At 35.5% G+C, this 24,660-nt stretch overlaps 1 protein-coding gene across 2 annotated transcripts in view; it reads right to left on the bottom strand.

Moving 5' to 3' along the window:
- MARCHF1 (membrane associated ring-CH-type finger 1) overlaps positions 1–24,660 on the bottom strand; it is a 1,073,794-nt gene that overhangs the window by 414,990 nt on the left and 634,144 nt on the right. For both annotated transcript variants that reach the window (XM_043969737.1, XM_043969736.1), the window contains exon 4: positions 5,215–5,363. In XM_043969737.1, the coding sequence (XP_043825672.1) occupies positions 5,215–5,363 (149 nt within the window). The remainder of the gene's footprint in view (positions 1–5,214; positions 5,364–24,660) is intronic.

Below are 24,660 nucleotides of genomic sequence, written 5' to 3' on the forward strand. Positions count from 1 at the left end.
GAGTTGTTGAAGGTTGTGTGATTGGAGAGTGAGTTTTGTCAGGAACCAACATACTAGACAGACTTCAAATATGTAGCCAGGTGAAGACTATTTTACAATGACCAACCTACCTAAGTTTATATAGGCTCATGATATAGAGACTGCCCACTAGTAAATGATGGTTTTCTAACATTTTTTCCCATTAACAACTGATGAAGACCAGAGGGGTTATAATTTGCATCAGTGGAGTAATGGCTTCTTGTGATGAAATGATAAACCTTTTAAAGAAATAAAAAGGGCATTAATTCCTATTTAATTCTTTAGAGGGGGCAGCATTGCTAGAATCTACATTTTCTCACAAAAACCCCATTCCCATCACATGGACCACTAGAGGTCTTTAAAACATGGTGGGGGTGGGGTGGTGCTTTAGAACAACATAGGGAGCTTTATCTGCCCTACAGAAGAATCAAAATGGGCATGGGGAAGATGGTAGATAGGTGAAAAAAAATGGGATAAATGGCCATACACAAATAAATATGCCAGGATGACCCAATAACGTTTATAATAAAGAGCATAATAGCTGGACTTAATTCAACTGTTGAATGGATCATAGGCCCCAGTGGAAACGGAAGTCCAAAAAAGTTAGAAACCTTCCCAAGGTCACACAGAAAACAAGCAGCCATACTAGGATCTTAACCTTGACTCTCTGACTCCAAATCCTGTCTTCTACTTTATAGGAAGATTGCCTTTCACCTTATAGGAAAACAATTTTAAAGAGGCATTTGCTACAAAGGGTCAATCTGGTAGAGTGTAAAGATGGTATAATATTTTTATATTATATATTATATTTTACATTATAGATAATATAATTCAAAAGAGGCTTGAGATGCAATTTCTAGTCCCTCCTTTCCACTTAAGAGTTGGGTGACTTAGACGAGTAACAATTTCTCACAATTTCATTTTCTCATCAGTGAAGTGGTGACTATACACATTCAGGTACTTTATTTGATGAGATATGACAGAGAACAGTGTTTCCCAAATTTACTTGACCACACATTTGGGAATTGAAATATATTACAGAAACCAGCAAGTGGCCCATGTCATAAGCAAGAGACTAGATCAAATAATCTATTGAAGTCTCTTAGAAGAAGTGAATCTTTATAAACTTCAGTCTTTCCATGGTACATGAGTATGGAGGCCTTACATGAAAGCCATCCAGACATTTGCCTGAGCAGTAAGCAATTACTTAGCAATTCCAAGGCCTGGATTTTTTAAAAAAATCAATTAATTAATTTTAGTTTTCAACATTTTTTTAGATAAGATTTCAAATTTTGAATTTTTTTCTCCCTCCCTCCCCTCCCTCCCCACCTCCCCTAGACAACAGGTAATCTGATATATGTGACATATCTATATCTATATCTATATCTATATCTATATCTATCTATCTATATTAACATTAAACATATTTCTGCATTGGTCATGTTATATGAGAAGAATCAGAACAAAAAAGAAAAACCTCATAAAAGAAAACTAACAGCACCAAAAACAAAAGAAATAGTATGGTCCAATCAGTGTCCATATTCCACAGTTCTTTTTTTTTTCTGGATTTGGAGAGCCTTTTCCATCATGAGCCCTTTGGAATTTTCTTGGTGAGAAGAATTTAGTCTATCACAGTTGATCAACACATAATGTTGATGATACTGTGTACAATGTTCTCCTGGTTCTGCTCATCTCACTCATCATTAGTTCATGAAAATCCTTCCAGGTTTCTCTGAAGTCCTCCTGCTCATCATTTCTTACAGCACAATAATATTCCATTATATTCATATACCACAACTTGTTCAGCCATTCCCGAATTGATGGGCATTCCCACAATATCCAATCCTTTGCCACCACAAAAAGAGCAGCTATAAATATTTTTGTACATGTGGGTCTTTTTCCCTTTTCCATGATCTCTTTGGGAAAAAGACCCCAAAGTGGTACTACTGGGTCAAAGGGTATGCACAGCTTTATAGCCCTTTGGGCATAATTCCAAATTGCTCTCCAGAATGGTTGGATCAGTTCATAGCTCCACCAACAATGCATTAGTGTTCCAATTTTTCCACAGCTTCTCCAACATTTATTATTTTCCTTTTTTGTCATATTAGCCAATCTGATAGGTGTCAGGTGGTACCTCAGAGTTGTTTTAATTTGCATCTCTCTAATCAATAGTGATTTAGAGTATGTTTTCATATGTCAATAGATAGCTTTGATTTCTTCATCAGAAAACTGCCTGTTCATATCCTTTGACCATTTCTCAATTGGGGAATGAATTGGATTCTTATAAATTTGATTTAGTTCCCGATATATTTTAGAAATGAAGCATTAATCAGAAGTATTGGTCATAAAAATTGTTTCCCAGCTTTCTGCATCCCTTCTAATTTTGTATGCATTGCTTCTATTTGTACAAAACCTTTTTAATTTAATGTAATCAAAATCATCCATTTTGCATTTCATAATATTCTCTATCTCTTGTTTGGTCATAAACTGTTCTCCTTTCCAAAGATCTGAAAGGTAGACTATTCCTTCTCCTAATTTACCCATGATATCACCTCTTATGTCTAAATCATGTACCCATTTTGACCTTATTTTAGTATAAGGTGTCAGATGTTGGTCTATACCTAATTTCTGCTATACTATCTTTCAGTTTTCCCAGCAGTTTTTGTCAAATACTGAATTCCTATCCCAGAAGCTAGAGTCTTTGGGTTTATGAAACACTACATTACTAATGTCATTTACTAATGTCATTTACTAATGTGTCTCCTGTGCCTAGCCTATTCCAGTGATCCTCCACTCTATTTCTTAGCCAGTACCGGATAGTTTCGATGACTGTCACATTATAGTAGAGCTTCAGATTTGGTACAGCTAACCCACCTTCTTCTGCATTTTTTTTCATTATTTCCCTTGATATTCTTGACTTTTTGTTTTTCCAGATGAATTTTGTTAGTATTTTTTCTAGCTCTATAAAATAATTTTCAGGTAGTCTGATTGGTATGGCACTGAATAAGTAAATTCATTTAGGTAGGATTGTCATTTTTATTATATTAGCTCAGCCTATTCATCAGCAACTGATATCTTTCCAATTATTTAGATCTGATTTGATTTGTGTGAAAAGCGTTTTGTCATTGTGTTCATAGAGTTCCTGGGTTTGTCTTGGCAAGTAGACTCCCAAGTATTTTATATTATCTACTATTACTTTAAATGGAATTTCTCTAACTCTTGCTGATGGACATTGTTGGTCACGTATAGAAATGCTGATGATTTATGTGGATTTATTTTATATCCTGCTACTTTGCTAAAGCTGTTAATTGTTTCAAGTAATTTTTGAGTTGATTCTCTAGGATTCTCTAAGTATACTATCATATCATCTGCAAAGAGTGATAGTTTTGTTTCCTCCTTACCTATTCTAATTCCTTTAATTCCTTTTTTCTTCTCTGATTGCTAAAGCTAACATTTCTAGTACAATACTAAATAATAGAGGTGATAATGGACATCCCTGTTTCACCTCTGATCTTACTGGGAAGGCCTCTAACTTATCCCCATTACATATAATGCTTGCTGATGGTTTTAGGTAGATACTGCTTACTATTTTAAGGAAAGCTCCACCTATTCCCAAGCTCTCTAGTGTTTTTATTAGGAATGGGTGCTGTATTTTGTCAAAAGCTTTCTCTGCATCTATTGAGATAATCATATGATTTTGGTTCCTGGATTGTTTTTTAAGAATAGTCCAGATAAGTTCACACTAGAGTAATATCAAAGCATACATATAATAATACTTTAGAATTTTCCAAAAGAGCTGCAAATCTCCAATTTCTTGTCTCAAAATCCTTCATGACCACATCATCTATGACAGATGTGGTCAAGTTTAAGGAATATTCATGTTTTGATTTTTGTGTCATTTCCATGTTTCAGCAGTCAAAAAGCTCTACTCCTCTTGTGATTCCTGATTCTAATGCTGGTCCTTGAAAGCTCTTGAAAGCTCTACTGAATATGACTACTTCATATACAATACTGGAAAATGTTAAATACTCCTGAAAGTGAAAAAAAATGAACGCAGAAAATGCAACAGAGATCCCAATTCATATTAAGCACAAAAAACATTGATCACTTCAAAAGAGAAACAAAACAAGACATCCAAAAGGAAAATAAACATTTTACTGAAAAAGAGACTACAATTGGATCACACCTTGAAGGTTCATTTAAAATTTGGAGCTGGTTGGGAAAATTCCTTTTCCTTCTTACCAAGGCTAATTCAAGCCTACCTACCCCACAGGATTGCTAAGAAATATGTCAAGTAAAGGCCATATAGAGCTCATTTAAATACTTTTCTCATTAAAGGGGTAATCCTTCCTATTCACTGAAAAAGATTCCAAGATTACAGGATAGGGGAGCATGGTATAGAGAGATGGAAGTGACCACCAACATTAGGTTGAACAATGAGAGATGGGAAAGAAGTTAAAAACTTTGTTCTCCCTCCACATCATGCTTGGTGTAAGTTAGAAAGTAGCAAAGTCCAGATTCAAACCCAGCTCCTTTGACTCTGAAACCACTGTTACTTTTATCCATCTATCCATCCATCCATCTCTCTCTCTCTCCCCCCTTTCCCCCTCTTTGCCCCTCGCTTTCTCTCTCTCTCTCACACACACACTGAAGTTCTACTAAAGAGTATAGAAAATTCATTTCTGGTCCTTTGTTTTATATGAAACAACATGATAATTTGTTGCATAATGACAGATGCTTCTTGGACCAAATTCTATATATATAAAGATGAGGCCATTTGTTATTTTATTTTTCAGGCATTCAATATTTTAGTAAAACATTCAAAGAGGAAAAATAAATCAAAATACATAGTTGGTTTTTGTCATATTCTTTGGAGTATTTAATAAAAACCTTTTTACAAATTGCATTATTTGAGGGAACTATTTTCCCCATTTTAGAATTTCATTGCAGCTACTACATTAAAGGATGGGAGAAAGGGAGATCTGACTTTAGCAAGTTGTGAAAATCAAAGTAAAAACTGTCTAATTGTTGATACTCAAATTCCTATAATTAATGTCCATCAATGATATGCAAATGTGCATTCTAAAGGAGAAGAACCAAAATGTTAACAGTGAATAAAATGAATTTACATGAAAATTGACCATTTTCTTCATCCATAATAAGTGTCACTTTCAGAAAACATAACTTTTCACTCACCAAGGTTGAGTTTTGTGATGCATCAGTCAGATCCCCTGAGATCTCGGGTGTCCTTGTACTGTTTGGGATTCTGTGAGGGTTACGGGCTATCGCTTCACACCAGCCCAACATTTTCTCCTTCCACTTATCCTTTTTCAATTTCTGAAATTCTGAAAATAATTTACATTCCCTGAATCAGGTTAATTTATTTTGGTGGCATGATTTCAAATGCATATCTTAGAAATACACCATGTATTGTATAATTCAAGCAAACTCTAGGGCTAATATCAAACACAGAAAAACAAGAGAGAAGAATAGATTAGTTAACAATTTTATTTTTAACCATCCCTGGTGATACCTTGGTTTAGAGAAAATCCTTGCACTAAGCTTTTAAGAATTATTTTTCATGGATTAGGATATAACAGGAAATGGCATTGTTTTTAAGAGCTAAGGACAGAGTTGCTCAAATGCATATCTACTCCTAGGATGTCTCCAATCTGGAACATCATCTCTGTTATATGTCCTATAGAAGCAGAGCAAACTGAACACAGGGAAGCAATAAAGATTAATCTTTCCAGCAATGAAATCATTATGCACTTTTATAAAGACCAGTCAGATAAGAAAGAAGGATTTTCAGGGCATCATGGAGCCAAATTGGCATACAGTGTCCATTATCCATAAAGGAATAATGAATGTCAGCCTCTTAATATGACATCTGCATGAAACACAAAGCCTTCAGCCTTATGTAAGTTCCTACTGTTTGGATTTTCCCATATTCTCAAAAAAAATTACATCTATAGTCTTTGTTAATGAAATATAGGAAACATTCTCTTACTTATCAAGTTTTACAGCTGACTTTTCTATTTCAGCACATCCAGTAATTTGAAATGGTATATTGCGGGTCTTTAGTTAACTGCATTACACTGCCAATTAAATATCAAAAATAATGTGGAGTAATTATTTTTCACAGCATTCAAAGCAATTAGCAATCTGGAGGTTTATAACATATCAGGGATTGAAAATAGCCCATTTCATAGCATTATGAAAGGTAACATAAAGAAAGGTTGTGCTAACAGATTGATGAGTTATTACTCTAAATGACAAAACAGTCTAGTTAAATGGATCTGAACAATGTAAATAGGGAAGTGATAAAAAAAATCTTTCATGAAAAACAAGCCTGAAATGCTCAAAGGAATTTAAGAGATGGATTATCTCTGAGGGCAGACAAATGTGGGTGACAGTTATGACAGGGGTTGGGGGTGTGGAGGAGGAAAACTCAAGAACAGCTAGTTATTAAAATAAGTCTTTACAGTATCCAAGTTATGAACACACCCTCCCACAAAGATGTTGCTGAAGATTTCATGCAAAATTCTTATCTAAGTAACAGAAAATCAGCACACCCAACTCATCTACACAGTAAAAGGTAAACATCTTTGCATTCCCTGAGCCCAATATCTGAGTTACTCATCAGTTTTCAAATATGTTTCATAAAGTACACTCAGAGTAAATGGAAACAAGTAGTTAATCAAAACCAAAGGGTGAAATGAGATATAACTTGACAAAAAATTCTAATTGAATATCAATAAATATTCTATTAACTGGTTTGTCATTTTCTCCTTTTCAGATTTGGGTGGGCATCATATTAAAGAAGGGTTTTATCATGATTTGTATCCAATGGACAAGATAATCAAGCTTACAATTAGGCTGGATTGTAAACATCTCAGAGATAACTTTTTTTGGGGGAAAGGGGCAATAAGGGTTAAGTGACTTGCCCAAGGTCACACAGCTAGTAAGTGTCAAATGTCTGAGGTCACATTTGACCTCAGGTCCTCATGAATACAGGGCCAGTGCTTTACCCACTGTGCCACCTAGCTGCTTCCAATTGTAAACATCTTTAAAGAAGAATGTGTCATATCTCTCTCCATATCTCTAGTGACTTGCACTAAGTATGCTTGTTAATTTTAATAAAAACACAGAATATTCTGAAGCAATAAAGTTGACCTCAGATTATCCTGCCAACAATAGTCTGTGTGTGTGTGTGTGTGTGTATTTTGTATGTGTGTTTGGGAGTTGGAGTGGAAGCCAAGTGTAAGATTTTACATTTGTGTCTACTTATATATGGCCCAACATTCTAGCTTATCAAGGTGTGTTTGTGTTCTGTCATCCAATATTTTATCTCTCTCCTTGCTCTGGGCTATCTTTAAATAAAATCATCTCATCTATTCCTTTTCCTAAGCTACTGATAAAATATTAAAAGAGCAAAGGCTAAACTTAGATACTTGGTAGTTTATTGCCACTGTATGGAAAAAAACAAAACAAAACAACTTACTTCCCTAGAGGTATCTTCCCTCAGCCCAATATCACATACCAATGGTTACTATTCGGGCCTATCCATTCACCAGTTCTGACTCCATTTATCTAAATGTATCACTATTTTGCCCACAAGAAAAGCATGTAGAAGTATCTATCGCATGCTTTGCTCCAAACTAGTTCAATTAAAATGACAGCAATGTCTCCATGTAGCACTCTAGTGATTCTGTCAAAAAAAAAAAAAGAAATTGGGCAATTCTATCATAGTCCATTTTTGATGAAGCCATGATGACCTTTTTAAAAATGATAATCACTTGCTTTTCTAGAGTTCCATTAACAATTTTTAATAGAATTTTGCCAGGAATTAAAGTCACATTCATTACCCTATATTTTTCCATCCTTTAAAAATCACATTTGGCTTATTCTAACCCAAAAGTAGCCTTCTATTCTCCACAGTCTTTCAGAATATAATGAAAGTGAATAGCTCAGTGATTACACCTGTAATTGTTTTAGTCCCATGTAGTAACTATAGGTTATTAGACTACTACTGTAGTTTAGTAGAATAAGAATTTGTCTGCGTACAGAGATGAGCTAAACAACGTTAGCTAGATGTTGTCTTACTATCACTCTACTCAGGCTTCAACTTCAACTCAGCCATTTTGATTAAAAGCTTTTTTTTTTTTTGTCACTCAAAGGCAATTTTACATGACAGAAAATAAACAACCCTAATAAGAATTAAGTATTCTATTGTCTCTCCATCAGGCTTCACTATTATCCAATTTATCTTGGACTATGGTCCTATCTCATTTGGGGGGGGGGTCAATTTTTCCCCAGTGTAACTAAGAAAACCTCTTTTTTGTCATCCTTCAATTTCCTCATTAGTCTTATAATTCTTAAAGAACTACAAGGTCATGCTTTCCTATGCATCATTCATTCTGTGCTTTGCTTCCATTTTCTCCCCATGCCATTTAATAATCTAAGTTGTTGAGTGAGTTCCTTGTGCTTCCATATTGGTATTTTTCAGAAAATACACTTGTCTACTCTCCTTATTAGGTTTATCTTTTTGTGCCTTCAAAATTTTGTTCTTGAAAGTTTCCCTTTACTCTTGGAATGACTTTCCTTGGAGAATTTTAATGTAGCATTGTTGGAGGAGGGTAATGGCAGTGAGACAAGGGAGGTAGAGGAAGGAGAGACCCTCACTTCACTCTTTGAATTCCTTTGGGTAGTAGGCTATCTTGTCCTCAGCTTTCCATCATAGTTATTGAGCTCCCTGAGCCTCTTGTTCATTCTCATACAATACCCTGACTTTAGGTCATGTCAAAGAAGAATCCTTTCTTCCTAGTGGAATTATTTTACATGAAAAGAGAGGTAAAGGAGAGAGACATTGTGGCTGATCAGAAAGGACTGAAGAGCCTCTCTAATTTAGATCACTAAGTCTCTGTGGAGTAGCCCCTTCTCAAAGGTCTGACAGTTTTTCTCATCATAGTCTTGGATGTAGTCATTTACAATAGTCAGGAGGGTAGATAAATTATGAACATTTGTAATTAACCCCAAGGAACATAAAATTGTCAGTATCATTTGTAATTTATCAGGGTAGGAAAATGGTCTTTAAACATTAATGTTAATTACTATCTAACCACTGAACCAAACCAATATGCAGCATTGAGAGGCAGCAATGAGCATCTTACACAATGATCACAGGAAACTGAGATTTAACTAAGCTTAATTTTTAATATGCTACCCCAAGCAGCTGTCTAATTTAATAAACAGAAATGCAACACATTCTTAGAGCTCCAAATTGATTTAGTATTTTAGAACTAGGAAATAAATATATATATATAGGCTATCTATTTCATAGGGGATAAAATGAAATTCTAAATCATACCCCATGAAATTTGAAAATTGAAATATACCAGAAGCAAGAATTATGCAAATGATAATCACTATTCTAGCCTTTGTTCACTTAATCTCTTTTTAGGATGGAACTCATTTTGGGATTCCCTGAAGCACTCATCACAAGGACTTCCACCTATTTGATTCAATACTACCAATATTTATTAAGTACCTACTATGTGCTGGATACTAAGCTAAGATCTAAAGATTCAAAAATAAGAAAAAAATAATTCCTAAATTCAAGGTGCTTACATTCTATTGGGGATATTCTACTGGGTAAAATCATGTACACAAATAAGTAAAAAGAAAATATTTATAAAATAGATGATTAACTAATATTCCTTTAATCAAATAATAATAAAAAATAAAATTGCTACTTAAAATATGTATTTGTTTTTATTCTGTACCCCCTCCACCCCCAATGCCTCTACTTTCAGTGAATCCGAATGTTATCAGGTCTAGGAAGGAATGTGATTGTCATTCCCCATTGTGGATACTGTGCACATAAAGGCAGGGCTGGAGTGGAAGTTTGTAATGTGTATTGGGAGAAAACCATGGGAAGTTCCATCTGACTATCTTTGTTATGCCAAATTCTCAGAAGATCTCTTGGGTTAGTCCCTGAGGCTCCCAAAATACAAAAAGCAGCATTGCTTTCTAATTCTCCCTAGCCTATACTGATACAGGTTGATGTCAAGGCCCAGTCTGGACCAAGGGTAGATGAACAAAATGTACAACACTGAAAGCCAAATAATTTTTTTAAAATAACAGTAATTAAAACAAATTGCTCCAGAATACATACACACACATGCCAGATAATTCATTTTAGAAGAAAATACCCATGAATTATATACTGTTTGCAAGTATTTTTTTCTTATTTTGATAAATAAATAAATGCCTATAGCAGAATGGTAAGAATATATTTCCCCCTGGTTTTTGTGGCTCAGAAAAATGACTGAATTGATTTTGCTCAAACTTTCCAACAAAATAATCACCTCAGGGCTAAATCTAAGTCAGATTTCATGGGCATTTCCCTCCCTCCTTCACAAAGAGAATTTGCTGAGTGAATGGAGTCTTCAGGGTTTAATGGAAATGCCTTTACAATGTAGAGTCTGCTCCCATGAACAGTGAAATAGCAATATGTATTTCCTCAAGGGTCCATCTGCCATGGACCTAAAAGCTTGTGCAAGTGAGAAAGACAATGAGAATGTGGGCAGGTAGGGTCTTAAAAGAATCATTTCATGAAAATTGTTAAAGAAAAAAAATGTTGGAGTGGAAGACACTGTAAGAATATGAATCCACATATCTAGTCTGAAAAAAATTACAATCAAATGGCCTATTGGAAAAATTTGTTGTTTTATGATATTTCTCACCCAGTAAGCCAGACCTCAAAACACTAGTGTCATGTCTGTACTTACCAAAAAAAAACGGTCCCTGCAAACAGTCAGGTCACCTTAATCTTGCTCAGAAGTGTGGGTCATGATAGAAAGGGATGACTATATAAGCATATTTTAGATGAGATAGGTCTCATTCCCTCTTTTGTCCAATTCAAAACCAAAGAAACACAGCAATTGAAAGAGATGGTACACAGTTATCATGAATAAAAAATAAACCCATTGATGGATAAGTTTACATTGCTTAATATTTAGAACTTCTTTTACTTATGAGTTGTATAAAATTATTATTAACTTAACACAGGCTCGTCTGCAGGCTCCATAAACTCAGATGTATGAATACTGCTGAATTTAGCCATGCTGGGCTATAACCCCTCCTCCACTCGGCTCCATCATCATCATCACCACCACCACCACCCATAATGGCAACTTAAGACAATTAATGACTATACTCCAATGAAATAATACCAACATACAACTAATCCAATTCCATGAACAACTAATTAAATAGGAAATTTTAGTTAAAATGAAATCTGATATGTCTTCTTGTAAAGGGGACTACTCAATTCCATCCTCTCATAAAGTTAAAAAGACAAACATCAATGCAAAAAGGATACACTTAAATTCAGCTACAGTGTGGAGGGCTTAATTTGGAGAAACATAGCTACAATCAAAAGCATATAAAGTATACATGACACTCCACCAACAGGGTACATAACTAGCTCTTGCCATTTACATACTAGACAAATGGGATTTATCAGGATATTTGTTACCCAAACCTTTATGTATAATAATCATATGGAATGACTTCAAATTTGACACTCTCAGAATTATTCTCTCCACTTGAGCCCCACACTCCCAAAAGGTTGATGGTTCTACTCACTTGTCCCCAGTATTCTGATGTCAAGCTTTAATACCACAGGAAAAAACAAAACCTACATCTTGTATGGATAACAAAAAGCACCAAATTTAAGAAGCCACTACTGTACAAACATAAAAATCATCAAAGCAAGTGCATACAATTATGTGTACTTTTCTTCTATACTTCAAAAGCATACAAGCTAAGCAGTTTTAAAAGACAAAAATCATATAAAGTGTGCAGCCCTTCTTGTAAGACTTTATTTCAAAATCCTAAGAGCACCATAAAAGGCACAGGTAAATAAAGACATGAATACAAAGACAAGATTCTTGCATTGGAATTGAAAAATGACAAAGCAGCAAAGACTACATAAATGTCAGGTAGGATTTCAGTGGCAACAGAAAGCAAGGCATAAAGAACATCATGCAAACATTATTTAGAAAGTTGGTCCCAAGTAAGCAAAAAATATAGTGGCAATATCACCTTTTTCAGTGTGGTGGAATTCATAGCATAGTAATTCCCTCCATCTTTGCAGGTAGATGACTTCTTTGTAACTTAGGGTTGCAGAGAATTGTCATGGTCACCAAGTATGTCAGACATAGGATTTGTCACTCCAAATATGTCTCCCTATCTACTATAGCTCACTTTTTTTTTCAAGAACAGTTGATAAATAAATGGGGAAGCTTGAAAGGTTTAGATGAAAAGATACATTTAGATTATATGTGATAAGTATTTTTTAAAATTCCAGTGAAGAACTGGAAGAAAAATAGAAGACCATTTATGTGGGAATGGCTAAACAAATTCCACTGTTAAAAATGACAAATATGAAAAATTTAGAGAATTTAGTTATCTGAATTGATGCAAAATAAGGTATGCAAAAACAAGAAAATAATGTATACAATTGCCACAAAATTGCAAATAAAAAACAAAACAACTAAACTCTCCGTAATTGTAATGACCAAGAGCTGAGAAACTAATATCTTCCTTTCTTCTTTACAGAGGAGTTAGAACAAAGCATATGAAATTCTAAAGATACTGTAAAAATGATGTTGGGTGATTTTACTGATTTTTTTTCTCTTTCTTTTTTGTTATAAATGTAGGCTTGCTGGGTATGGGAAGAAAAATATATTCATAAATAAAAGTCATGGGCATCCCCTCAGTTTCCCATTCTTTTTTCACCAAAAAGAGCTTCTGTAAATATTTTTATACATGTAAGTTCTTTTTCTCTTCTCTGGATCTCTGGGGTATAAACCTAATAACAAAATTGCTGGGTCAAAGGGTATGCACATTTGAATAGTTTGTGAGTGTAGCTTCAATTCCCCCCCACACACACACCCCGCAGAATGGTGGAAGCAGTTCACATCCCTCCCAACAGTGCATTAGTGTATCTATTCTCCCACACAGCATTTGTATATCCTTTTTTGTTATCTTAGCTAATCTGAAAGGTGTGAGGTGGCACTTCAGAGTTTTTTTTAATGTGCATTTATCTTATTTAGATTTATTGTTTTATTAAAGATTCAGATCATTTTTTCATATTTCTTCTGATAGCTTTGATTTCTTACTCTGAAAGCTACCTATTCATATCCCTTGACCATTTTTTCAATTGGGGAATATATCCCAGTGTTACAAATTTGGGTCAGTTCCTTACACCTGTGAGAAATGGTCTTTATTAGAGAAACTTGCTGCAAAGATTTTTACTCAGTTTCCTGCTTTTCTTCTAATTTTAGCTGCATTGGTTTTCTTTATGCACAAACTTTTTAATTTTATGTAACAAAATTATTCATTTTGCCTCCCATAAAATTCCCTATCTCTTGTTTGGTAGTGAACTCATTCTCAATCTATGTCTCTATCTGACTGGTAGTTTCTCCCATGCTCCACTAGTTTGCTTATAATATAAATCTTTTGTCTAAATCATATATTCATTTTGAGCTTACCTTGGTCTATGATGTGAAATGTTTTATACCTAATTGCTATGAATCTACTTTCAATTTTCCAATAGGTTCTACTGAATAGTGAATTCCTGCTCCAATAGCTAGGATTGGGGGTTCATCAAATACTATGTTACTGTACTCATTTGCTTCATTACAGAGTGTGCTTAATCTGTTACACTATTCAACCTCTTTGTTTCTTACCTAACTTTCTTGATGATTACAGTTTTGTAGTATAGTTTGAGATCTGATAGTGCTAGGCCCCCTTATTTTTCATATTTTTATTTGATATTTTTTTACCTTTTGTTCCTTAAGTTACTTTTATTTTTTCCTTAGTTCTATAAAGTAATTTTTGGTAGTTCAATTGCTATGCACCTAGATAGGTAAATTAAAACAGGTAGAACTTTATAGGTGATTAATTTATGATATGTTCATGTGATAGAATAATTTTTTTCCTTAAGAAATGATGAAGGGGATGATTTCAGAAAAACCTGGAAAGATTTATATGAACTAATGCAAAGTGAAATGAGCAAAACTAGAACAATTCATAAAATAGCATCAACAAACTAATTAATCACAATTCTTCTCCTCTGCAAAATAACAATGAAACATGCTACCCACCTCCAGAAAGAGAACTGATGGAATACAAATTGAAACACATTTTCTTTTTTTTCCTTCTTTCTCTTTTTAAAATATGGCTAATTTGAGAACTCTTTTTGCATCCATCTCTCTCTCTCTCTCTCTCTCTCTCTCTCTCTCTCTCTCTCTCTCTCTCTCTCTCTCCACACACACACATTTGAATGGGTTCATGGGTTTTATTTTCCTTGCTTTCTCAATGATATGGGGGAGGGAAAAGGAAGGAGAAGAGAAACAATTTAGATCTGAGTTTTTTAAAAATTAAATTAAAAAAGAAAAAAGATTATGTAAAAATAATATATCAATAAAAGTATTTTTAAAGTTACCTGGGTCTCTTTTCATCTGGAGACTCATCTCAAGACAACACTGAATTTTAAATGTCATCTCTGTTTTTGTTGAGGAGTAGAAAACAAAATTGGGGATAGCCCAAAGGCATTTTTTTTCCCTATTCACCAAACCAAGGGGAAAACACTTTGTAGATAATAATTTAAAGACATATCTCTAGAAAACCTCTACATAATGAGAAGGGAGACAATACTGACTGGGAGTAAAAATTTTGAGGAAATGTGACTATACCAAGTCTGTGAAACCAAATGTTTATAAGGATGGAGGCAAGTCCATCTTCCTCTCCTCCTAGATTCAAGTCTGCCAACATTACCGCAATTGACATTCATTACACACTAACATGTGCTTAACAGCAGTGCATATTAAAATTTAATATGTAATTAGGCAACATTGATGCTTTTTGAAGAGTTAAATAGTAAAGAAAGGGGACCGAAATTAACACTGCTAGAGATATGTCTCCCAATGGACGGAGGAAAGATGTGAATGAAAGCTATTGGTGGAATGAGGACTCTGAGGTTTTAATTTGTTGGCAAAAAGCCAGTTCTTTGTAATCTGAGAATGTGACCCTGGCTTGGCTGCCCATAGGGTCCCCAGGATTGCCTAAGAGTCCCAGGGATCAGTGCCTTACATCAGGTATTTTGGCAAAAGGACAAATTAAAACAGAAGCACAAAGACATTAATGAGCCACTGTGAAAATGGAAGGGGGGATGAGCATGATGCTACAAAAAAAGAGAGCTACAAAAATGAAGTAATGGCCTAGGAGCCAACAAATATTGGCCAAATCCATTTTAGGCACAAACTCTATCTGGATGCATTTAGGGAATTTAGTTTGACATTTCTTTCTTCACCCACAAATTCCACCGGAAGAGAAAGACATAATCACACATGACATGTGGCAACTTAGCAAACCGGGTTCTGTCCCAGAGTTCTTAAAGAGCAGGACAAATATAATGATAGCAGGGCCTTTGAAAGGAGTTCACCTCTTAGAGACATATCATCAAAAGAGTCTTTGCTTAGACAAGGAGGCTCAATGGCTTTTAAGCAACATTTAACGGAGGGATTACTCTACTTTATGAGAAATTAGGAAGCTATTCTCATGAATTAGTTTGCTACATTCATCTGACTTTGGGTAAGGTTATAACAACATTGTGCACAGCTTTAATATAGCTGTACACCCAAAGTTATCTTGACATCAATTCCATGCAGTGACATCACTGTCTGCTGATGTCCTTTGCCAACATGTAGGTACATTCAGTGGAAGTGATTCAGGATTCCAGTAGAGTCAGGGTGGGGGAAGCACAAATTCTTCTTTCCAGTTAAATCTATGATGCTTTCTTAGAAAAAGTGTTGTTAATTAGTCCTAAAGTTCCCATATTATGTGTGAATATAACCACAAGGTCTGTGCCCCTGTCCCTTTAACAAAATAAATGCTTTCTTAATATAAAGAAACATATAATTTGCAGTGATACCCACTGGTTACACCCTCTAGGCATAAGGTTCATATAGATAAGCTTTTTTTTCGGGGGGGGGGGCGGGCAATGAGAGTTAAGTGACTTGCCCAGGTCACACAGCTAGTAAGTGTGAAGTGTCTAAAGCTGGATTTGAACTCGGGTCCTCCTGAATCCAGGGCTGGTGCTTTATTCACTATGCCACCCAGCTGCCCCCATATAGATAAGCTTAAGGGGCTCCAAGGCACTATCTGGTCTCATACTGGGCATGTACCCCTGAAGAAGCTCCAACATGTTCAATTACACATCATTAAATTCGTTTTTTTTGGTTTTTTTGTTTTGTTTGTTTTGCAGGCAATGGGGGTTAAGTGACTTGCCCAGGGTCACACAGCTAGTAAGTGTCAAGTGCCTGAGGCTGGATTTGAACTCAGATACTACTGAATCCAGGGCCAGTGCTTTAACCACTGCACCATCTAGCTGCCCCCACATAATTACATTCTTCTAAAACTTGTATAAAACTCTACAGTTTTGTCCACTGGTCAGCAAGTCTCAACCAAAGCAGCCCAGGCATCTGGCTCACTAAGGTTGACTTGCTAGTGGAAAGGGCGAGCCTACCTGACTCAGCCCAAGGGGAATCATGATCCAGTGACCTTAATGGGGTGATCCTGTACCCCTGGAAGCATGGATAGCTCCTGGTATATAGCTCCCATCAGTCTGGCTCAAAACCATTCCTGGCTCAAGGCATTTACAGCTGCCTTTATAATAAACATCATATACTGTTCATTGCTCCTGACTGGACCTGAGTCATTCACAGCACAGGCACTTCACATCACATTTTGATATTCCCTGGGTCTATTTTGCATCTGTGAATATGCAGGAAGGGCTTCTAATTTTTATCAGTAAGGGAAACTCCTGGGGTAGGAACTCCTAAGTCCCTTATAACCTAGCTGCTATGTATTAGGGAATTAATTTTTGCAGGCTGTGTTGTTGGGTCTAAAGCTAGATATTGAGTCCACTAAGCTGCATTACCTCTAATTGCCTCCTTTGCATAACACTATTTTTATACTGGAAGGCAGCTAGGTGGCAATGTGGATAAAGTGTTCTCATAGTCATGAACACCTGTGTCCCTTCAACTCCCAGTGCTCTTAGCCATTGTAAATCAGTCAAAGCATATATTAAGACACAACAATTATTTCTTATTGTTTAATTATAAATGTGTCATGCATTTTATGTGTGTGGGGGAAGGCACGGGGCTAGAACCACATTTTTGGATTTCTTGGCAAAGATACTGGAGTGGTTTTCCATTTCCTTCTCCAGCTCAATATGAGGAAACTGAGGCAAACAAAGCTAAGTGACTTGACCAGGGTCATGTAGTTAGTAAGTGTCTGAGACCATATTTGAAATCAGGAAGATGAGTCTTCCTAGATCCTGGCCCCAAAATCTATCCACTGCACCACCTAGCTGCTCCATCAATGAGTCCACAGTAATGATTTCATCAGAAATTCCTGATGCAGAAACTTCCTCTAGCATCAGTAAGGAGTACTAAACATAATCTTAGCAAGTAGCTAGGGGCACTAAGGGTAAATGGGGAAGTGAATAGAGAGAGTGTAGTAAGGACAATCTGAATTTAAATCCTCACTGAGATTAACTGTATGACGCTGGACAAATCACAACCTCACTCAGGCTTATTTTGAGAATCAAATCAGATTAGATAGATAGATAGATAAGGAGGTAGATAGAATGATAGATAGATAGAACTTTACAAACCTTAAAGCATTATTTAAATTGTAATTACTATTATTATTTTTGCAATACTCATTGAGATAGTGTGTGTGAAAGACAAGATTTGAAACTAAGTTTTCCTAACTCCAAGGAAGTCCCTGAAATCATTGCTATCTTCCCTCTCATCTTTTTGTTTGTTTTTTTCTGTTTTGTTTTGGGGGGCAATGATGGTTAAGTGACTTGCCCAGGGTCACACAGCTCCTTCTCATCTTAAGAAAAAAGAAGATGACTTTTTATGCATCACAAGGAAATGGTGGAGGAGAGTACTATATGAGAGCTTTTAAACTACCTATGCTGTATCCAAGTATCCAGGTGTTCAAAATGGTAAGGGTTTCCTGATTTTGCCATTTCCAATAGGTCAGAAAGTGAGAGTTTCAGTTACATTTTCAACAGACCTTAAAAGAGACATGCTTTCCATCAGAATTTTTTTTTAAGTTTAAAATTTTAATTCAGTCGCAGAAGTTTCATTCCCACAGGGCAATCCAACTCTGTGGTCTCCATTTCTATTGTCACTGTCAAAAGCAGTTTGAGCTCAAACTAAATAAAGGAGCATTAAAACAATGATTCTGTCTGCTACCTGCTTCCCAGGTGATTTGAGGGAGCCTAAGTGGTGTTTTACATACCCCAAGAGGGATATATTACTTAGAACTAATTAACTTATAGGAAATGGAATCTGGAGGTACCAATGTTAATATCTGTCTAATCTGAAATCAAGACTTGCACTCTTCTTTCAGGATTGTAACAATATTTGGCTATGTTCACAGAGAAGAAAAGTGAGAAAGAGATACTCTCTTTTACTTTATTCCTCAAAGAGATCCTAAATTGTTCTTAAAACAAACAGAAGTAAAACAAAGACATGTGAAGTTCTATATGTGAGTGATTCAATAACTTTTTTTTCCTTTCCTGTGTAGTAGGTAAGATTTCTCATTAGAAATCATATCAAGTGTACTCTGTCCAAAATAGCATAACTTAGTTAAAAGAGCTTGTCATGAAAGAACCCAAGTAGGAGGAAAAAAAGACAAACCAAAAAATCCTAGCATGTCACATATGCAGGTGCTGAAATACATACCTACATATGTATGAATATACATATATATGTACATACATACATACATGTATACACATACAGACAGATGGAGAGACAGAGAGAGATAGAGTGAGAAAGTTTCTATCTGTAAAGCAAGAGAATGAATGGTTAGTTAGGTAGTCCTAGCATTGCCTATAACAATGATAAAAGCATTAAATAGTGCTTATTAAGTGACCTCTCATTCATGGAACTCTCTGCCAAGTCTTATACTGAGGCCATTAACTTCAAGTCTTAGAGCCTTCTAGTAGTCCTTGACCTCTAGAGAAACATTGGAAGAGAGAACTCACATTAGGTAAAACAGAGAAAAAGTAAATATAAACAATGATGATATGATAAAAAAAAGACATCAACATAACAAAAAGAATATGTCTGTAATCTTTAGGTCTGAATTTAGCCTCTTCAGTTGTACTTGGTATGCATTTTTCTTTCAATATGGATCTAATAAAAGACTAGAAATAAAAAAGATGCCCGCTGGATGGGGACCTAAATAAGTTTTGATACATAAAAGTAGTGGAATATTATTCTCCATAACAAAGAATGAATATGATGATGAATGTGGCCAACACAGGAAAGTGTGGGAAGACTTATATGACCTGATTCAAAATGAAGTAATCAGAACCAGAAAAGAGTACACACAGTGCTTACTATAACAAAATGTAAGGATTAAATACAACTAGATAATCAAAAGTGAATACTGCCAATGAAAATTGCCCCCAAAAAATGAAGATGAGAAGGAATCTCTTTCCATCCTTCACAGAAGTGAGAGATCATGGTGTAGGACTGAATATAATGTCAGCCTTTTACTGATGTGTTGGATGGTTTTTCTTTTTTATTCTTTGCTGTAGAGGATGACTCTTTGGGGAAGGTAGTAGATGATAAATTGAAAAATGTGAGTAGGTGAAAAAAGAGAGGAATCAATAAAATTTGTTAAAATAGAAAATAGAGCTAGGATATTGACAATTGTTTTGTATCTACTTGATATGAAAATTATTCTCTATCTCCTTAATATATGTTTGTATTTACAGCTAATAATGTATAGTACATCTTCATCCTTTGACATATGGGCCAAATGATTACTTAGGCAATGAGTTGTAACGATTGGAATAACGCCACCTGCTGGATACTTACTGTAGAAGAGTTCTGCCCATGAAGCGAAGGTCTTTGAGGGCAAGACCAGGCATCAGGAAGTGACGCAGACTAGTGGGAGGAGGAAGGAAGAGACTGGCGCTCAGTCTCGGTCTTTTTCTTGAGGACGCTGGCGGAGAAGGGAGCTAGAAATGTGCTCTCCCTTTAATAGATAGGAATCTAGGCCTTTCTCTCTCTCTTTACCAAATTCTTATTCTCCTTAATAAATGCTTAAAAGTCTAACTCTTGCTAAAGCTTATAATTTATTGGCGACCACTCATTAGATATTTTAGACAGACTAGCTAGAATTTTAGCCCTTAACAGATGGCTGACCACGAAGAGGAAAGCTAAACCTCAGTCTTCTTCTGATCTTCTGGTTGGGTAAGAAATTTCCCCTCCCTCTCCCTTTAACTGCTAAGTACTGGTGTACTGGCTGTGTTTTCCTTTAAATTTTTTCGAATGGACCTTTTAAACTCCCTAATTATCCTATTTTTGATTTTAGTCTGTTTAACCAGACAAATGGGAGATAATATCATGTTAATGCTTTGTTTTTGTGGATTTTCTATTTTTCTTTTTATTTTTGTTAAAAGAGCCAGCAACTTACTCACACAAGGAAATATCTCTCCCTCTCCCAACCATGCTTTTTCAGAGAAACCTGAAGAGATTCCCGCAGCTTTTCCCAGTTCTAACAGTAATTGTTGCTTTAATTTTGCATGCCTGGAGGCAATGACCCACCCTCTAGAAGCTTTTAATCCCCTAGCACCTGGAGGCAAAGTGGGGGAAGAGGAATCCAGGCCTGAGTTCAAAATCAAGTCTGATTCAAATTGCTCTGGTCCCTCCCCTCCTCTCCAGACCCCACCCTCTACTCCTCCTATGGCCAAGCCCATAGCTTCCCCTGCCTGGGAAGTCCAGAGATCTGATGCGCATGCTCAACTTTTTCTACCTGCATTTGCAGCTTCAGGCTCAGCCCTTCCCCGGCCTGGCTGTGCTTTTGAGACAATCTTAGAAAACTCTTTAAATTCCAGATATGCTCGTTTTGTTCATAATTTTGCTAACCTGCTTTTGTCTTTAATTAGTAATCTTATAAAGCATTTGTATGGTGAAAAGACTGACAGACAATATAGAGGGGTTAAAGAAGAAAAACTTAAGCTGAATGAGAATGACAATCATCACCATAGTTCAAGACTCCGCTTCTTTTGCCATGGAAGGGTATATATTTTACAGAAATGTAGAAGTAAGCAGCAAGGTATTGATATGAGTATTGGGGATTTTAGATACCGGAATCAAAAGTGTTCTGAATTCATTCAGAGTATTAATGTCAGTTCAGAGGTTACATAGGATTTCTATGCTATTACATATACATTTTGAAATTAATGGTATGGGTTTATTTTCGTAGAGATTTTCCTGCTTTTGAGATTGTGTTTTATACTTAGTTTTTAAAACAAGGAGAATATTTGTAAAAGCTTTTTATAGTCATGTGATCAGGTTTATATTTTATAATACTCTTGTTAATATTAAGTTCATATTCATTTAGATTTCCTTAGTTTGAATTTCATTGTCTTTTATTGTTCCATGTGTATTTTCTTCTATTCATTTGTCTATCTAATTTTGAAACATTGCAAGATGGTTTTGATTTTATTATACAATGTTAATTCTAGGAGTATTGTGCTCCCATATTCTGAGTTATTTGTTTTTGTTATTTTTTTTTTCTCAACTGATTATTTGATCAAACTCTTTAAAGCATTTCCCTGGCAAATTGGTTGCTATGGCAAGTGTAAAGAAGTATTATTTTTGATAAGCATATTCCAAAAAAAAAGAGAGAGAGAGGAACATTTGTAAAAGTTTTCTATTTTCAAAAAAAAAAGTTTTCTTTGAGATTGTGTTGTGCTTTAACTTGTATTTAAATGTTTCAATTTTTCACAAAAGTAATTGTATACTAAGTAAAAAAAAAGATATTATTTGAAATTGTTGCATAACTATATATTGTGTTCTGAGTCAAGATGTATTCACATTTTTTGCAATCATTTATTATCCTCAATTTTTAAATCCATATGAGACTTGGATTATGGGAACTTATCATTTAAGACACTAATTACCTTTATTCTGAGTTATCAGATGCCAGTTGGCCAAGATGCCATCCAATCACAAGAGGAATACATGCAAGAGCAGACACTGAACTGTCACATGAGGGGAGACATGCATGAAGTCAAGGTATGGCCGAGGGAACGGCTTTTGACAAATGTTGAGGTTGGATTCTCTTGGTTTAATATTTTATTTTATTTTTCCCCACAATATTGTACAGATGGCTGGAAGTATTGATCCCACCCATCTCACTTCTACACCTGGCTTCTATGCTCCCTCCTATATGCCTGATGCCATGGACCATCTCAATCCCATGCATCTGATTAAGTCTGACTCAGTTTCTTCCAATATGTTCGGTGGCATGGACATATATTCCATCCACCTATTTTAAGCCTGGCATACTGCATGGACAGTATATACTGCTCAAGTGTGGGAGTGCTCATATCCCATCATTTCTCTGTTCTTTTATGGTAACCCCCATAATTATCTCAGGTGTCATGATAAATACAGTGTTGAATTTGGCCTTGACACCTGTTACCAATTATATTAGATTTTTTAATTTCTCATAATGGCATGAGGATAATTAGGCAGATGATGCAAAAAGTGATGAAACAAAGATAAAAAATTATTTTTAATAATTAATATCGCAGCAATTGTCTTCTCAATTACCCTCCATAAGGGGGGGACTATAGTAATATTATAATTTTAAAGAATGGTTCAATTTTTGTTTTATTATATGTTTCATGTGTAACAACTAAGATTATGAATTCCCTTAGACATGTTTTTGAGAACTTTCATTGTTTGATTTGATTATTGACAAAGCTATTTTAAAGTTGTGTTAAGCTCGATTTTGTAGGAAATTTTCCTGGCTGATTACCAGCACCCACACATCAACCCCTGAAGAGACTTCCATTCCACGACTACACCTAGAGGACATCTGAGAAAAGACTTTCAGAGACTTTAAATGAACAGTTTTGATTTGTTGTTTTTGTTGTTTTTTTCTCTTTCTGTTATAATATACACCATCTGTTACATGTATTCTCTGCAGAGGCCCTCCCTTTGCAAGACCAATGTCAAAGCGTCGGTTCATGAAGACAAAAAATCGCCCCTCTGGACAAAACTTTCCTCTCTTCCTTTTCTATATTGTTGTTCACATATTATTAGTTAGCAATAGTTATCATATTGTTTTTACTGTTCCGTCAAGGAAACATTTTGTTTCTTGAGGAACAACAGGGGGGACTGTAACAATTGGAATAACGCCACCTGCTGGATACTTACTGTAGAAGAGTTCTGCCCATGAAGCGAAGGTCTTTGAGGGCAAGACCAGGCATCAGGAAGTGACGCAGACTAGTGGGAGGAGGAAGGAAGAGACTGGCGCTCAGTCTCGGTCTTTTTCCTGAGGACGCTGGCGGAGAAGGGAGCTAGAAATGTGCTCTCCCTTTAATAGATAGGAATCTAGGCCTTTCTCTCTCTCTTTACCAAATTCTTATTCTCCTTAATAAATGCTTAAAAGTCTAACTCTTGCTAAAGCTTATAATTTATTGGCGACCACTCATTAGATATTTTAGACAGACTAGCTAGAATTTTAGCCCTTAACAGAGTGATATGAAATCAAATATAAGGATAGGGTTATTTTAGATAGTTGATTAAAACAATCTACTTAGACTTGAAGACATCTGGAATAATTGCATTTCATTAGTCAAAAGAAAGACATTTGATACTGGGATTTGTTAGTAATGAATTTAACCAAGCAACAGCTTAAAAAAAACCCCACTAAACTAATTTAAACAAAGATGCTAGAAAGGAAACACAGAGGAAGGTAATTGTATGAAATCAAGTGTCAAATGGGATGGAATCCATTACTAGGCACAGTTGTTGAAACTAAACTCCAAATAAGTCAGCAAAAGTGACATTTAATTTTGGTTCAAAATAACCCTGGGTGCCCCTGCTTTTCTTTGACCAATCTTTTTGTCATATGTAAAGTGGAGTGTTTCCGTGCCTCTTTCAACAATAATATCACCTTGAAGTGAAGTTAAGTAGATTTATCACCCAAAGGACACTTGGAGACAATACTTGATTAGAGTAGAAATGCCAAAGGATGCTTAACTTGTCATTTACATAACAAGTGTACTCTCTAAAAGAGAGAAAGATGAGAAGCAGGACATATTTAGGGTGCTAGCATTTAAACTTGTATCTCAGAGATATTTGTATGTATTTGAAAAGTGAATAGGAATCAATCTTGCATTCCGATGGCTGAAGTACCAGACCACCTGAGGGCAGTAATTCTCAATTCATATTGAACATAAAGAAAGTAGTGTGGACTAAGGAAGGGAAGCATCTCTCTTAGATTTTCATTCTCTGTAGGCTATTACCTTGTAATACAGGTCATGGGCCTGAGATGATCACAAGAAAGTCTGGATTTTCCTGTTGTTATTCAGTAAATTTTTAGTCATGTCCAACATTTTAGTCCACATTTTAGATTTTCTTGGCAAAGATACTAGAGTGGTTTGCCATTTCCTTCTCCAGCCCATTTTTACAGATGATGAAACTGAGGCAATCAGGCTCAAGTGACTTGCTCATT

The sequence above is a fragment of the Dromiciops gliroides genome, chromosome 6 (assembly GCF_019393635.1).
Source record: "Dromiciops gliroides isolate mDroGli1 chromosome 6, mDroGli1.pri, whole genome shotgun sequence".
Taxonomy (NCBI): domain Eukaryota; kingdom Metazoa; phylum Chordata; class Mammalia; order Microbiotheria; family Microbiotheriidae; genus Dromiciops; species Dromiciops gliroides.